This window comes from Taudactylus pleione, unplaced genomic scaffold (genome assembly GCF_031769625.1).
Source record: "Taudactylus pleione unplaced genomic scaffold, aTauple2 ptg000083l, whole genome shotgun sequence".
Classification (NCBI taxonomy): domain Eukaryota; kingdom Metazoa; phylum Chordata; class Amphibia; order Anura; family Myobatrachidae; genus Taudactylus; species Taudactylus pleione.
In genome coordinates, this window is record NW_028284485.1 from 13,751,089 (window position 1) to 13,769,136 (window position 18,048).

Here is an 18,048-nt window from a genome sequence, read left to right on the forward strand (position 1 = left end):
AAATACTTTCAGAATATGATATACTGTACTTATATATTTAAAAAAAATGATATCTAAAATGGATGTTTTAAATGAAGTCTGCAAAAGAATTATATATTTGCCAGTAACACTCTGGTACATATCAATTATCAAACACGATATTTCTGCAAGATATATATTTTTAGTAGCTTAATATTATAAGAATATTTTTTATAAGAAAAGTGAATATATCTATTGCTTCAATTCTGAAAGTAATGGAGAGATTTTTAGTTGTTTTAACTAGTCAAATATCAATATATACACAACAATAAGTAAGAAACACTGCAAGATTATATCAAAGTTGTTTCATACTTTCAGTTGAATAGAAAACTTTTTTGTTTTAGTAATAAAAATATATAAATAAATAGCAATATATATAAAAAAAAATTCACCGGATCTAAGACATTTTGACATATCTTGGTCATATAATCAACTAAAAATGCAAAATATTTTTACATAAAGATAGAAAATATGAGTAAGGCTTTGCAGTACTTCAATGGGGATCACTGCTAATTGCAACTAGAATGGAATGGAATGTGATGTGGTCAACATGATATGGTTTTTGTAAATTTTTTTTTGATAACTTACACAAGGCTGGTATTTTTATTGTTCTGTAGAGATTACATAATTATTTTCAACCTAAAGTAAGCCTGAAATACTGTACAATATGTTTTATATACTATATAATAAAATAGAAAATTCAGCAATATTCACTCTTTAGAGTGAAAATTAGTGGGCTTCCGAAAAGTGTATGGTACTGAAGGTCTGGCACCATTTTTTGTAAAAAACAAATTGTGATTGTAATTCTGTGTCACGCAGCCAATCAAAATGTGTGGTTGTCATATACAGCCTTTCATTTTTTTATTTTTTTTAAAGAAAAGGGGGAAATAGTCTTGGGACATTGCCCATAGCAACCAACCAAATTCTGTCGATCATTTCTCTATTGCATTTTGGAAATTATAGACAGAATCTGATTGGTTGCTATGTGCAACACAACCACTTTTCATTTCTAGAAGCTCTAGTAAATCTACCCCCTCAATGTCATAGCAGCTGTCTTCTACTGTAAGCTGCTCTATGGACAAGGTTACATTTGATATAATAGTATTACAAGAAATTAATTCTGGAACTTACCTGCAACTTGAAATGATTTCTCATGCTGAGCGGGCTAGTACAACACAATACTGCATGTTAAAGTGCTCAGATATCTCTGAACAGAGATAATGGCAAAATATATTTGCAGTGTGAAAGACATTCAGGGAGCATTTGGGGGAGGTAATGGGGAGTGTTGGCTAAAAATGCAGACCATTTTGGGGCATGTCACATCCAACGTCTGTGTTCCTCTATGCCAGAAATATGGCTCTGTGATCTCAGTTCTATTAGCCATTCGGCATGACCATAGAATTACTCAGGACTGCTAACATCAAATGATCTGCAATTGATGCTGCGTCTTTGTTAGCAGAAACTTGGATTTGCAAATACACTGTTGGGCGTCTCTATACATATCCCAATGGCTGCATCATTTGCATATTTGTGCAAAGCATATGTGTATGCGATTGCATCTGCAGTGCCATTGGCGTATGACTCTGAATCAGGCTCAGGATCACATATTGTTGTTGAATTGTAGTAATTGCAAAGTAAATGTAGTTTAGATTTTATAGAGTACCCATTTATTTCCCATACCATCTGACATTAGAGGAAGGATGAATTGGGCAGACAGTGTGACCATGCCATGGATTGAGCATGTCTACATCACAGAGGGGAGGTATCCACCCCAGGGAGTGTGCTCAGCATTAGGTTTGCTCCTATAGTCCCATCTGATTGCAGTTGTACAGCCACATGCATGAGTGACAGATATACATGGGTGTTCACTGTTGTTCTAATGAATCAGACATGCCTTAAATAGGGACTGTATGCTGAAATCAGAATGGTTGGGAGATATGTATTCCTATTGGAAGAACTATAAAACAATTAATATCAAAGATTAAGAAATATTAAATCCACAATTATTTTTTGCACTGTCATGAAGGCATTGACATTTGTAGCTATCAATTTTTTAAAAAATTATTGTACCGTTATATTAATTTTTTCCTCTACTCTTATAAATATGTAGAAAATCTGTCTTGAAAATAAAACACCAGTTTTATTAGAAAATCTTACGTTTTTGAATAATTTTCCTTCATGTCAGTATAATATATATTTTTTGCTAATGTTCATGATTTAAATAGCACAAAAAGAAGAAAGCTATTCCTTAGTGGGGCACTCATGGACTTGTGATCTATACAGTTCGACAGTATTGAATTGGGTAGTTATGACAAATATTAAAATGTAACCTTTATTAGTTTATTATAAAATTGTTGTCTGCAAAATATAAAATAAACATGCAATAGTGTGAGAATCAATGAAATAAAGTCCAAATGAAACAAAAATAAAAAAATGTATTATCACCAAACTCTTGTGTGATTCTTAAATGTCAACATAATATTTCTTCTAGGTAATATATCCTCTGGGTATCTGTAGATCTGGGGATATATCTCATATTCTTAAATATCTTAGATACTGTAATGTCCCAAGGATCTATTTTTCTACCCTCACTACTATCATAAAAACTATATGCAAACAGAGCAAGTGATAATTTATATATGGTCCTGAGATCTCATCATATAAATAGTAGGTTATATTGCTCTGATAAGTAATGTTTCTGGTTCACCAAATTGAACCATGATAATCCTAGATAACACAGTTCCACATATAAATAAAATTCCATATCTAAGATGTTACTTGGGAATCACATTAAAGTTGAAGGCAGATTTCTAACTCTTTAGGAATTGTAAACAATCCCATGCATGATACTCATATTATTCTCACAGATTCCAAGTGTCTTCCTCCTGTGAGTCTATGAGGCATAATTCATTAGGAATTAGAGCAATTCCCGCAAAGTAGCAATACTAGTTTATTATGTTGTACTAATGTAAATTTATATAACAGAAACCTTTAAGGAATTCATGAAAAACCCAAGTTCATTCTAATGATAGGGAACTGTATAACAAATCTACTAGATCGATTTGCTCATGCAATCAAAGGTCAATAGCTTATTGATGAGCATAGATTGCTCTCCCCACGTTAAATGTATCTAGTAGGGGAGCAATATCTATTATCATCTTTCTGCATACTCTAATGGCATGAAGGACTCTCACATTTGAAACAGTCTTTGTTTAAACAGACAAGAACTTGGTGGGAGCTGACACATCCACAACAACCACAAATAGGACTGCAGCAGCTATGTTTCCCCTTGCAAAGCCTTCCTCTTTACATGCCCCACGTAAAAGGGTTGGGGGTGGATACTGATTGAGAAGCTGCTATCCCTGGCTACTGGGAACAACAACAAGAAGCCTGAGAAGCAGCAGCTATGGCAAGTAGCCATGTGATGTCTCTCTGTTGGGTGAGCTTATAAAACTAAAAGGAAAAATCAAGGCAAAGCAACAGAGACACATCTTGCTGAGGGGGAAAGAAGAGGAACTTAAAGTGCACAGAAGGTGATACTTATTGGTGTGCTGCCATTTGGACAGGAAGAATTTCTCCTGGAAACATTAAAGACCAAGGTTTGGTGGTGTTCTGTTAAATGACTGCTTCTTGGGACAACTACAGATCAGGTGACCAACAGCGTTTTCTTCTGCTGCTCTGAGGCCGACTTAAAGCATAATTAAACTTACATGAAAATTATCCTCTGTGCAGATTTGCCAAAATACCCCCATATTGTATATGAAAGTTATCCTCTCAAGAGCCAGAAAGAAAAATGCAGTGCAGATTCCTTCTGGAATAAGAGTCCCGAAATGCATTGCCACTTAGGAGGGACATTGCTGTTGACTCCAGACCATGGAAAGAAATGGACTTGCAGATCTGAGGATACATGGATCACCTCTCTGCTATATAACAGCAATGCCCATACTTTCTACTTTCTGGTAAAGCAGCCATCTAGCAAACTTTTTACCATTTGCATTTTCAGTGTGATTTCAATATACCCACCTGGCCACTTTTTGTGATCAAATTTTAATGTTTTCTTTACATATATGTCAATAAATAGTATATGTTCACTATACTTTCTGTGATTACATGCAAGTCACCAGACACACACACACATATATATATATATATATATATATATATATATATATATACCTCATATCAGTGTGATCATTCACTTTAGGTAGCACTCTTGCCACTGTTTTAAATTTTTATCCTATTGCACCATGGACTCAGATAGACCAAGAAAATCATTGTTGGAGCAGCTCTACTATATTGTTAGTGCTGTAGGAATCCCCACATTTCTTTGATGTATAGATCACAAGTACATGAGTGCCCCACTAACGATTAACTTTCTTGTTTTTGTTCTATTTATATTGTGATATTTATTCCAAGGTGCACCTCCTTCAAATACATACTGTAACAGTACTACATAGTGGTAAACACTGTGTAGTAAGGATACTGGTTGTTACAAGGAAGGACTTCTGACATATCATCATATATTTACAGTGGGGCATGAAGGGCCCACAAGGTGATTGCAATAGTAAAGGCCCACTGAAGGGCATATCCATCTGCCAAAGAGGGTGTACCCAGTGAACAGAGAGGCATGGCAATAATATGTGCAAACAGATGAAGGAGAAGTTAACTAGCAATAGACCTCCAAAATGTCAGTTAAAGGTTTGTCTTGTTTAATAAATAAACTGCACAGAGTGACATTAATAAAAAATATAGTGTATATAGAAATGCCAAACTACTGTAGATTTTAATTTATGAGATTCAAATTGAACTACTGTAAATATTCTAACTACTGAGACTGAGCATTAATCCCTTTTTGAATATGTGTTACTGAATTTAAGGTTTATTATTTTGTGTAGTTTAAATTTGTTTAACCATTGATATGCTGAGAGGGGCTGTAGTTATCAATGCTGGAATCCCACCAAGAGAGTTAATATAGGTGGTAAAATACCATGCCTATCTTTGCACCAACACCGAAATCCAGGAGGACGAGTGCTTGAAATAATGTAAGCCTGGGCACCCTTAGTGTTAGCCATGGGGGGGAGGGTTAGATTTAGGTCAGTTAGCTTGGTTAGCATTATGTTTTGGGGGGGTTAGTGTTAGGCATGCCTAGTGGGGAGGTTTAGGGTCAGGCACAAATGTAGTGGGGGTTTGGTTTAGGCTCTAAGGGGGAGGGTTAGGCATGAACGTGGAGACTTAGGTTTAGGAACTAATGGCGACGGTTAGGGTGCAGGGTGGTGAGGGTTAGGGTTAGGCTACAAGAAGGGAGGTTAGGGGAGAAGGGGGGAGGGTAAGTATACTTGCCCAACCCCTGTCAGGATACCAGCCATAGGGATGCTGCTGTCGGGATTGTTACAGGAGGCACTCCGACAGCTGGCATTACATACCCATTCCATGAGGGCTATATTCCATCAGATACTTTTTTCAAACAATTACATTGTTAATGTACAAGAGAAATTTAATATAGTGATGGAGATTAATAGACTGGCACCACAAGACAGGAATGAACAGAAACACAAGTCAAAGGGCATATACAGTACATAGGGCAAATATATATCCACAAGGATGTAGGTGCAGACACCATGATAAATGGCACAAAAAATAGTAGACTGAACCCCTGCAAAGACAGCACATTGACTCCTCCACATGCCATTATTATGCCATCAGACTATTTTGCATGTCACTATTATGCCATCAGACTCCTCTACATGTTACAATGTTGCCACCAGACTCCTCTGCCTGCCACTATTATCCCAACTGATTCCTTCTTCCACTATTATCCCATTAGACACCTCTGTCTGCCACTATTATTCCATCAGACACCTCCATGTTCAGTTACACAGATTATAATTAACGTTATGATTAATTTCACACACACACATTCTCAACTGCTACGATATGCCCTAACAGGGAAACTGCTATTCTGTCCAGACTGCCAAAGCAAGGGGCAGCCATGTCCATGTCTGTGTCTTTTGCCGCAGTTGTGACTAGTCCTTTATGCAAATTACTCAAATTAAAACTTTTCCCTGATGCATATCCATGCATCCGAATGTCCAAGGACCAAGATGCCAATAATGAAATTATGCTTACCCAGTCTTTAGATGCACCATCATTGCACCATCAAAACTTGCACTTGTAATATGCTGATTATCCATATGAAATTAGCCTACTATGTGACCGATCCTGCATCTATGAATGCAACCACTATCAGCGACATTCCCATAAAACAAAAATTCTTTTGAGCCACCCCTCTCTTACCTCCAGTCACCACCCAGGAATGCCCATGATTACATTTCTGCTACCGTAAATTATTGTAATGTGAAAGTGACAGACAGAAGACTCTGAGTGGGGCATGCTTGAAAATGTTTATTTTATAGATTAAAACTTAACTTTTAATTGTCAAATAATAAACAAAGGTTGGGAACAGACAAATAATTGTAATATTAGAGCCGTAAAACAACCTACATGATTGAATTTCAGGTACCTTCGGTCAAAAGTGATGTCACTGGTTTGTAGCCAATATTAACATTGTAGTATATGGAAAGTATGCTCAGTTATCATCTTATAGATATATAATCGTGGTTACATATATAAGAGATCACCAGTATATGTTTGTGAGTATTCAGCTAAAAGGTGTCATAACCAACAGCATATGAGGAAAAGTTATTAGGTGTATCGAGCTGTAATTAGACATTCTGGTGCCCTGTGAGAAATATAGCATTGGTGCCCCCAACCAGATGCAGCACTCAATAAATGAGAATTATCCTAAATGTGCCAAGTTTAAGGTACTAATGTAGCAGGTGACCACCAAATATCCAATAATGTCTTCTTGTTTGCCATCATCTTATTTAAATGAAGACACAGGATGACACTGTGGACCTCAATCAGACCCGCTCGCTAGCGCTGTGTGCTTCCAAGTGGCCCAATGGTTTGAGAACAGGCATACACATGCTTCATTCTCCACCTGCGCAAACTACTCTGTGAGATCGCAACCCGCTCGCTCGCCCAGCAAAGACAGCCCAGTGGAATAAGTGATAGGAGAGGCCATTTGTGGTTGGTAACAGGGGCAGGACACTAATAACGGGGATGTGGAGGTGCGAATGCAGGCATGCCTTGGTGTTTCAATGCCATTTTTAAGGTGTGCATAAATAACAGGCAGCGTCATAGTACACATCACATGCCTGTTTTTTACACTGAAGTCCTCGCAGTGCTTGCGGCAGGGTAAGGCAACCACAAGCGCTGCATTTGCTGCTGATGGTGCTCAATTTACCAATGTTTTAATACACCTCCTGGAGATGACATACGCTAGTGGGTGTCTCAACAAATGCTTATGGGTGTCTGCATACACAGAGCGATTGCTTGCACAGCCAAAGTGGGCATGCTAATGCCTTTCTGAGTGAGCACCTGCCATGGCGTCACTTTGCCGAATTTGCATTAGCTGGATGCGAGCAGCTCTGAATCAGGGCCTGTGTCTTCATTTTAATAAGAAAACAAGAAAACAGATTTGTTCATTGGTCACCTTCTACATTATTACCTTATACTTGGCACAGTACAGATCATTTTAAAATTAATATAATGTCAGGTCATGTTGTAAACCAACTTTCCCCCTACTTCCCCTACCTCCCCGGGGCTCTCTCTCTTATATCTAGTCAGCACTCACCTGGTCAATAAAGGTCTATGGCCATGATTCAATTCAATGTGATGTTGAATAGCCTTGGGCACAAGATCACGGAGCTATTCAAATCACCGCGTGATGTTTAGTCTGACTAAAGCAGGGGTGGGGACCCTTTTTTCTGCTGCAGGCAATTTTAATATATATAACATTATTTGCAGGCCACGTCCACTTCATGTGACATCACATGGGGGTGGGGTCACAATTGTCGGTGATAACAGCAATGCCCAGAGTATCCTGATGATGCTCTGGGGAGCTGTAAAGACATCCTAAGGATGCTCCAGTCAGCACTGCTGCATAGATTCTGGCTGCATGGTTCCATTCTAGGCACCCTGCTAGCCAGATGAGGCTAGCAGATAAAAGCTCTGAGTGCCAGACCAAATGGTTCTGTGGGCCTTATATGGCCCTCGGGCCTGAGGTTTCCCATCTCTAGACTAAAGGGTCCTGAGGATGCAAGGAGAAATCTGACAAAAGTGCCAGCTGTGCAGATGTTTTCCAGCTTAGTGTGGTGCTGTTGTCCGGCTGGCACTTTAGGAGAATGCCGGTTCTCATGACAAAACACCCAAGTTAAGTCACCAGAATGAATACCCTCCAACTTAACAGCACGCTGACTTGAATAGCTTCGGCAGTTCCCTCCCAGGGCTATTCAGCATTGTGTTAAATTGAATCATGGCCTATGACCAGGCACAAGATGAGTAACTGACACCTGTGTTTGGAGTTGGACTGACACTGTCTGTGTCACTGAAGTACAGCCTGGACCAGACCCTACCTGCTGCTGTGTCTGCATGCCCAAATACAACTGTTCCTCACTTTTGCCAGTGCTACTGTAGGAGTGTTGAGAGGAGAGGTCATGACATCTCCCAGATCCTATAGAGAGTGTGCCATGTGCAGGTGTCGGCCTGAAGAGGCAGAGTTGAGGGAGATTGCCTGATGGCAGTGGCTACTGTGAAGGATGCTGGCTCACACTGCTGTTGACATACATAGCAGCAGGGGCCCAGCAAATAAAAAATGTGGCGGGTGGCCGGTTCCATCCAAGTGCACCTTGCGCTTTGTGCCATGACACCGGCAACACCACCCTAGATACAGTCCTGAAGAGTATATTCATGAAAAAACAGTTTGCTAATGTATGGTGGTAAAGTTATAAGGCATACATGTGACCCATCTTTCTTACTCAGTCACAGACCTGATGCATTATTATATAATCAGTAATGGTGAATAAAATAAACTAGTTTATAGCCTATTAAGTTCTAAAACAAACATGGGGAAACACAGCAATTGCAGACAAACCTCTTTAATGATATCAGAGGTATGTAGTGACTGGGGATTGCTAATTAAAGGGCAGGGAGAGAGGATTGTACCTGTGTGGCTGTGAGTCACAGTGATAGGGCTGGTGCCACATGCTTCACTAAACAAAAAGTTGGCATCCTGAGTTCCTTTCCCTTGTCATGCTCTGTGCAGAGTGATAGCATGTGACTGTGCATCACGGGCTGCTAAACCCCACCCCCTTTCAAGGAGTCTGACTACAACACAGTGGGGCCCATCGGGGAATTACCCGATTCTCCAGCAGCCCAGTCCAAGCCTGCGTATATATATATATATATATATATATATATACATGTGATCTGCAGGAATTGATTGATCTCCTGATGTGCATGCTGTACGGTTGTGCCTCTTGAAAATGGTTCTGATGGGATCAAAACTTCGAGACCACATTGTTTTATCCATCTGCTCAATATGTGAGGAATAAACTTTTTTGTCACTTTATGTGCTAATCTGGTGAGTGCCCCTTACTTTTTCTTTATTTTTGGACTTTCCATTTGGACGTCATGGGTGACACCCCTGGATATTTAGCAAATTTTATTATGTGAGTGCGGCACTTAGCCTGATATATGTGTGTGAGGTTATCCCTTTTTCTTATGGTCTGATGTCTGCAAGAGGATATCATGTATTGATTAAAATGTTATCTCCATTTTTGTGTCATTAATTACAGTACTTAAACTTAAGGACAAAAAATAAGCATTTGTAGATAATGTACTACTACTGCCAACATAAGCACCAATAGTATATACTGCAACTAGACGAGGTATACTAGATATTCTGGAGGTGAATTAATTTTAATTTCCCTATGGTGCCTTCAAAACTAGCTTCTACCCTAAACAATAACAGACATAAACTAGTCATGGAGCTGATTGCAAAGTATGAAAAGAGGGAAAAATCCTCTACACAAGCATAGTACACACTCTAGTGCATAGCAAGTACATGTAAGTGACATACATATTTGCAGCACTATATTTGAATACTTTGTATAGATTACATAGAAGTCAGTTTAATAAAATAGTAAATTAAGAGATTATTATTTACCTGCCCCGGCTTTGCATTTTCACACACAAATGTCTCATAATATTGTGCAAATTCTGGTGCATGATCATTAATATCCAGTAACTTAATATACACTTGAACGTGTCCACTGAGATTGAGATTTTCTATTAAAAAAAAGAAATTATAGACTCACAAACAAATAAAATATATGACGTCAAGTTATGTTTTGTCTGCTAAATACAGTAGCTAACTTTTTTTAGTTAATAATTGTACTGTATCATGAACTTGATCAAATGTATATGATACATTACACGTATTTTTTGTTACATAACAATTATGGTTTCTTTAAGGTTGTATAATGTAATGAAATGTAACTATGCAGCATATAACAGGTTTGACTTTTTTACAAACTAGAAATCTCTTAAATTGAATGCCTAATAAATTAAATACAGAGTTATTAATCAACTACTTAAACTGTAAAATATTTGTATTCTCAAAAATAACTATATATAATTGTACATATTTTTTAAACATGTACAAAAAGGATTTGATACTTAAATGGTGTAATTTTACGAATTTGAATAGTTTATATGGGCAAAGCAAACTGATTATGTAATTCGCTTGTAACCAAGTAAATATTTATTGAAAAATATAAATATTTTAAACATTAGTCTAAATGATGTTATATGGCATTGAAAAATAAATGGAAAAAGAACCATGCTAACTCACTTGTTTCTGTTGCCAATATTGTTATATTTTGCCATGGTGTTGTTTCACGGTCAAGAGATTTGTCTAAAGTTAAAGACCCATTCCCTGAGTTTATTTTAAATATTCCCTCCAGGTCTGTGCTGTGGTCAATACTATATCTGTTTGTAAAGAAATGGTTGAATTATTATAATACTCTAAAGTGATTTTGTAGATAGTATTAATGATACTCAGGCAATTGTCACAATGATAAATTGACCTTTCACATAAAAAGGGGACACATTTTTATTTTGTATCAATAATATTTAATCATAGTCTTAAATACATATACAAAAAATAATATTTTCAACAATCTTCTGAAGACTAGATATAAAGTAAACAGGATGTAAAAGGAGCCTGTTTAAGACAGATTACCCTCTAATGAAAATAGATAAAAATGAGAAAGAAATGATGGGCAGCATGAATTGAGAATATGGACAGAAGCAGGCTGGAGCAGAAATGGTGGAATTAGGTGGCCTTAAATAAATCGGTTGATAGGTGTAGAGTGGTAATGGAGCTGTTTTGTTGGCTTACATGGAGACTGGAGTGGAATGTACATATTTATCAGTGGGCTTCAATGCACAAACTAATTACAGATTAGTGAGGGTAGGAGAGAATGCAAAGTGGAAGGAATTTAGAGAAGTAGTGGGGGACATTTAGTAACTGTATATACAATGTTATATATCAATAGTTATGCCAGTTACATACAATGTGCTAATATATGTTTGATACACAATTAATTTGAAGATATGGCTTGGAACAGAAAGTGTTTTGAGCAAAAACATCTTTAAACTACTACTAAAAAAACATATTTTATTGAAGGAAAATGTTTATTTTCCCACTTTTTAAAATATTTAATAGTTTTCTTTGTCATTTTTCCATCACCAGAGATGTTTAAGTATTAGAGGTATTAGAATAGTTGCTTGAAGTACATCCAAATATTAAATGTGCTGACTTTGAGCAAAAGTAGTAATATAAAAAAAATTCTAATAACATGTAGAAATAAATGCTTTGATATGGAAGAAAAACATATTTTATAAAAACCTCATATGACCACACCTATAAAAAAGAAGACACATACACCATTTCCAAATCAGCCTCAGTTGGTCAGCAACCATAGGCACATTCAGAAACATTAAACTTTTAACTCATTTTCATTGTAAGCTCAACTATAAAATATGATAACTAAATACATTTACATGTACATGCATATTTCTTCAATTCAAAATAATCATGTAAATTTTACTATACACATAAGGATATATTTAAAGTACAGTATAATAGAATATGCTTTAAGCATTGCATCATATAGAGGCAAACTTGAGGTACAATTCCAACTTGATGATAAATAATTTGTGTCTTTCTGTTAAAAAATAGAATCAATAACTAAAAAAATTACATTCCTCTCAATTTGGGGATGCTGAATGGTGTTTTATATATTTGAAACAGTTACTACGAGTACTATGCTATGACAGGCTGGGCCGGTGACACTACAGTATATAAGGAAAACCTCAGTGTGAGGAAGCAGGAAGATAGATATTAGTGTAGAGCAGAGGTTCCCAAACTTGGTCCTTAAGGCACCCTAAAGGTCCAGGTTTAAAGTATATCCAAGGTTGAGCACAGATTGTTTAATCAAAATACTGAGATACTAATTAAGTCACCTGTGTCAAGCATGGTTATCCTTAAAATCTGGACCATTATTGTGCCTTGAGAAGTGAGTTTGGGAACCTCTGCTATACAGTCAAACCAAGCATAAAAGATGCTCTTTTTTAGGTAGTAGCAGCTATACCCAATGTGTGTGTGTGTGTTGGGGGAGATGTACTATGTAATTCTTTGATATACTGGGTACTGTTGTTATAATAAACCTTTTTTCAAATGTCTATTTTTATGTACTGTACTTGCAAAATCTGTTGTGTTGTTTACAACCCTCAGCAAAATTATGGAACATAGACCAGGCATCTCTAAATGTAGCATTCAGTGACACATTGGAACATAGAGTGCTCTACAACACAACTGTACAACCTAAAGAAACACACATTCTCCAGTGAGACTCTTCCTTATATCTAAGGATAGTAATCATATATTAGCAAAACCTGAAGATCCCTGGGACATTGTTTCCAAACTAAGATGATAACTTACTACCATTGGAATGATGCTATATTCTATACACTTCAACTTTGTATATTATCTGGGAGATTTTTATGCACATTACTAACTGCTCCTTATTACATGACTTGGGGGTTTCTCCTTAGACAACTTACTTCCTGCTAATGCCCTTGTTCTGGATTTTGTGTAATATTAAACCACAGAGCCTAATTATTTAAGAAACTGCTTTTGGAGGGTGGATTTAAAAAAATTAAATAAATAAAGACTAGTACATCACATTATTTCAGGAAGCTGACTGTGAAAAGTGAAACAAGTTTGGATACCACACAGTGGGATTATTATTGATTTAAATTTTTTTTTTTTTTTTACATTATAATTTTCTTTTAACTTGTTTACTTCTAAATGTTATTGTATTATTCAATTGCTATTTTTAATAATATTATACTGTGAACTTTAGTGTTTGCTATTTTGATCTAGTGATATTGATTATTTGCTTTGCACTATTATGTAATTTGACTCTAGAAGCATTTTACTTAAGGACCAACCAGTGTAAGATATACACAAATGTTAATAGACACTGGAATACAGTTTTGTCATATGCATTTACAGTCCAAAAAAGTTTATTTTGTGAATTTAAACAAGAATTGTGTCCACCTTTAAAAGAGCTCCAATATTTATTCTCTAGGCATGCCTATAACTATCAAAAATGTAATACAATAAAAAGAGATATACATTTTTGTGATGTACATACACAACATACTAAGAAAAAATACACCACTAGTATTCTTAAATGTTTCATTTTGTCTTTTCAGTTTTAAACATGTTAATTTAAATAGAATAGTGACACATGCAGAATATAAAAAAAATGTAAAAGTCAATTTGCAAATAGTAGAAAAGCACAATGCAGGTGTTGTTTTGTAACATCACAGTGGATATTTTCATGATGAATCCTCCATTTTTACATGTAAGAATGTGGATTTACATACCCTAATAATGCTGTCTGTAGAGCAGAAAACATCTTTATTATCTGATGGCAAATCCAAAGGTTCATTTGCTAAAGGCACATGATGCTTTACACCTGGGATGGGGAATCTCAGGCCTGAGGGCCATATAACACCCACAGAACAATTTGGTCTGGCACTCAGAGCTTTTATCTGCTATCCTCATCTGGCTAGCAGGGTGCCTAGAATGGAACCATGCAGCCAGAATCTATGCAGCAATGCTGACTGTAGCATCCTTAGGATGCTTCAGACAGTCACACCACTGTCTTTACAGCTCCCCGGAGCATCCTCAGGATGCTCTGGGCATTGATGTTATCACCAGCGATTGTGACCCCACCCCCTTGTGATGTCAGATGAAGGGGACGTGGCCTCCATATAATGTTATATATATCAAAATGACCCACAGCAGAAATAAGGTTCCCCACCCCTGCTTTACACCAAAGTGTTAAAAAAAATTTGTTTAGTATATTGGCACATTATGCAAAAACAATGTGTTTCCTGTATTTTGGTGTATATAGATGTATCTGTTATTCCAATGTTGCACCTTTATTTTAATTGATTACATATGTAGTTCTGACTGGACTTGTTCTGAACCCACATGGTCCAATGCAATTGGCAATGCTATGGTGGTGTGAATTCTACAGTAGTTTAACTCATGTTGCTTACATTATGTCACATGAGTTAAGGACCATGGCATTGATGATTTTGATACAGTGGATTGAGCTATGGGGATATATTGGGTTAGAATAATAAACAGTAGAAAACACTAATATGGGTACTTTGAATTGTATTCAAAATAATGCATTGGGGAAAGAGATAATCTGCAGAAAAGACTATTTAATATTACCAGGCAGGATCCAAACAATAATTACAAAAAGTGGATATTGTGCATGTTGCAAGTTATTTCCAGTGTTTGCTTTATAACTGAAAAAGGACATATTTTTACAACACCTTGGAGGTGATGTAATCAATGCTAGACCCAGAGCCAGAGTGAATATTGGGCAGCTGCCTAGGGTGTTGGTACTTTATGAGGTTTCACTGAGGCTGCCATTACAATTTTGCTGCATAGGAAATATATTTTAAAAGGGCACGGGCATGCCCTTATCTTAAGGTTAAATCGAAATAAATTGAATTCTCCCATAGAGAATTCCTAAGGGGGCATGGTGTTTAAGGGGTTACACCTCAAAAACTGTTGGAGACATGGAGCTAAAATTTGGCATGAATAGTTAGAACTGTGGCTTGGTGCTGCATGCAAAATTTCTGGAAACAAAAATAAAAAATGAGGATTTGGGAGAAATCTAAATTTCCAACTGTCAGTTTTTTTGGCCTTCTCAATTAGGACCACTCTTCTGCTATAGTCTCTGGTGGATTTTTTGATGGCTTAAGTGAGGGTAAAGGATGAATACAGTCTTAGGGTTTTTTGTATTTGGTAGCTCTTGTTCCAGTATAGGGTCTTTTGGTGTTTAGGTAATTGAGAAAGTTAACATTTTTAAACTATTATCTATAAAATTGAGCATTTGTGAGGTAAGGAGCTAACACTTGCTGCACACCCTCAGTAGGTCACTTCCTGCAGGGAGTGCACTCACTGTGGTTTCACTGGAGTGCACAAAGATTGCTGTCCTTTGTGGGCAGTAGCAGAGTTGGGATCCAGCCGAGGTAGCAAACATTAGCGGGGGCTGGGACCAGACATAGGCAGCAAGAGTTTATAGTGCCAGGGACCCTGCAGGAGTATGGACATCTGTGACAGTGGTGCAGGCATTATTGGCGGGACCCTTCAGTAGTGCATGCATTAGCAGTGGTGCTGTGTTGGCGGCAAGCCTGGATATGAGATGGTCCAGTCCCTGCCAGACAATCTGCAGAGTTTGGCAGTGGTGCCTAATTTAAAAATGGCACCTCAGTGCCATTTTTAAAATTCACACAAGATCTATCATGCATAATCGAATGATTTGCTTATTTATTAGATCATGTGCAATAGAAGACAGATGTAGGCTCGTATCAGAAAAATCCATAAGGATGCATCTGTGTGTAATAAATAAACACAGATTCATGGATGGTACCAGTGAGATATGTCTGTGCTGCTGTGTTAAAAGAAATGAAAATCTGTATAAAAATAAAAAAAATGGTGTGGACCCTCCCCAAAAGGACAACCATCACCAGGCTTTGGAGACCCAGGGCCAAATGTAATAGGGTTAGAGTTTAGAAAAGTGAGAGTTTCTGACACTTTTTAAACTTTGCCAATGTAATAGAGTCCAAAAACAAAGTAACAGAGCGAACTTGCATGTTTTTTTAGACTTAAAAAACTCTCACGATTTAAAATCACATTCAGATGTTTTCCCGTTTTGAAGATAAAACTCAACCAATGTGAGAGTTTACTGCTAAACTGTCACATTTTCTTAACTCTCACCCTATTACATTTGGCCCCCAGTGCTGGTTGTGCTAAAAAAAGGAGATAAACAATATAGGGGTCACCTTTTATTAAGCAAAACCAGCATCAGGCTTTTAAGAACCAGACCTGGTTGCCAAAATACAGGGGATTAATTATGTATGGGTTCCCTATATTGAGTACAACCAGCACTAGGCTATGAGATGATCCTGGTTCTGAAAGTACAGGGTAAAAATGTGCAGGTTTGCCTTGTAAATTCCAGTACCAGCACAAAACGTTTTGTAGAAGGGGGTTATTCCACAGCCTGGGGAACCCTTTCAAAGGTTCCCCCAGCCAAGGCTTTACCTCTGCCCACTAGTCAGCTGGGGACCCCTTCTCCAGGGCACCCCATGCTTATGCTGATTGCCCATGGTTAACCCCACATCCCTGGCTGGTGGGTGCAGCATTGATAGTGTAGGGTGGTGCAATTGATAGTATAAAAATGTTGTCTTTTGCTGTGGAACTACAGGTCCAAGTGGGTGGCTGCTAGAAAAGGAGCTTAACGACTGCTGCCCACTAGTTGAAGAGGACAGCCTAAGCCCTGGGGAGAAGGCAGCCATGCAAAAAAGCTAATTGGCTGCCACCTCACAGGTGAAGACACCAAAAGCCCTGGCAGGTTGGCCCTTACCAGGTGAAGACAACTGAAGTCCTGGGGCAGCAGCAGCCTCACTAAAGAGCTGAATGGCTGTTGCACCCCAGGTGAATGTGCAGCCAAAAAAATTATTTTTAAAAAACTTTATAATTTTTTTTAATTATTTTAATATTCTTTTTACAGGTGTACTACAGGTACCAGTCAGAACAAACAACAAAATATGTACACCTTGGCACCTGATCAGAATATGGAGATATCATTCTTACTAAACAATCTATGATGCAGCTTCTTAGTAGAGGTAATTACCACAATTCTTAACAGTAAAAACCAAGAGAAAAGAATAACAAAAAGTGCTGCTGATTGGAGACACTGTACATCAGTCATTTTAATTACAATTTAATATTACATACAAATGGCCATATATAAAACACACAAAAATAAGACAAGCAAAAACACATAAATAACAATGTAAGAGTATACTTCTAGAATATGAGGTGTTTATCTGAGCATGTAGTTATGAGGCAGCAGAAATATTAGCAATCCACCAATACCTCCACATAGGTTGCTGTGATGCCCACTGGTACTACAGGTACCAAGTGGCTCTTGATGCCTCACATGCTAGAACTTGTGGTTCCACAAGCACTAGCATGGGAAAAAGCTTGCTGAGACCTGTAGTTTACCTGCAAAAGACAATATTTTAACTGTTTTCAGTATACAATCAACCTGGCACCCATTAACTAGGGGTGCAAGAGATGGCCCTTCGGCACCCATCTTCCAGGGGTGCTTTCAGCCCAGCTTTGGGGTTCCTTGGATATACATAATCAAATTTTGAACAGATGCATGGATGGATCTTCCTGATACATCCATGCATCTGTGTCTTATTGATTTGATTTTCTCAAGTGAATGTACAGCACAAATGAGCCCCACTGTCACCCGCTGATGCCCCTGTGCACTGCCCCACACCCCTGCTGCCACTGTCCTGCATACCTGCAGCTTGCCCCCGCAGCCTTGTATCATTCTGCACTCCCAAAACACCTCCTGTGTGCTGTCCCCTAATCCACCCATGCTTGTGTAGTACCATTTTGTTGTCCTTTTCCCCTGCCGGTTGCCCAGTTTGCTCCTCCAAACCATGATGGTT

The 18,048-nt window shown here is 37.7% G+C and overlaps 1 protein-coding gene across 1 annotated transcript in view; it reads right to left on the reverse strand.

The window, feature by feature from the left end:
• The window catches only part of LOC148532148 (cadherin-9-like), a 323,550-nt gene that overhangs the window by 21,440 nt on the left and 284,062 nt on the right, over window positions 1-18,048 (reverse strand). The window contains exons 8-9 of the mRNA XM_088468270.1: window positions 10,775-10,911; window positions 10,088-10,209 (exon numbers count right to left, since the gene is read on the reverse strand). Coding sequence (XP_088324396.1) covers window positions 10,088-10,209; window positions 10,775-10,911 — 259 coding nt within the window. The remainder of the gene's footprint in view (window positions 1-10,087; window positions 10,210-10,774; window positions 10,912-18,048) is intronic.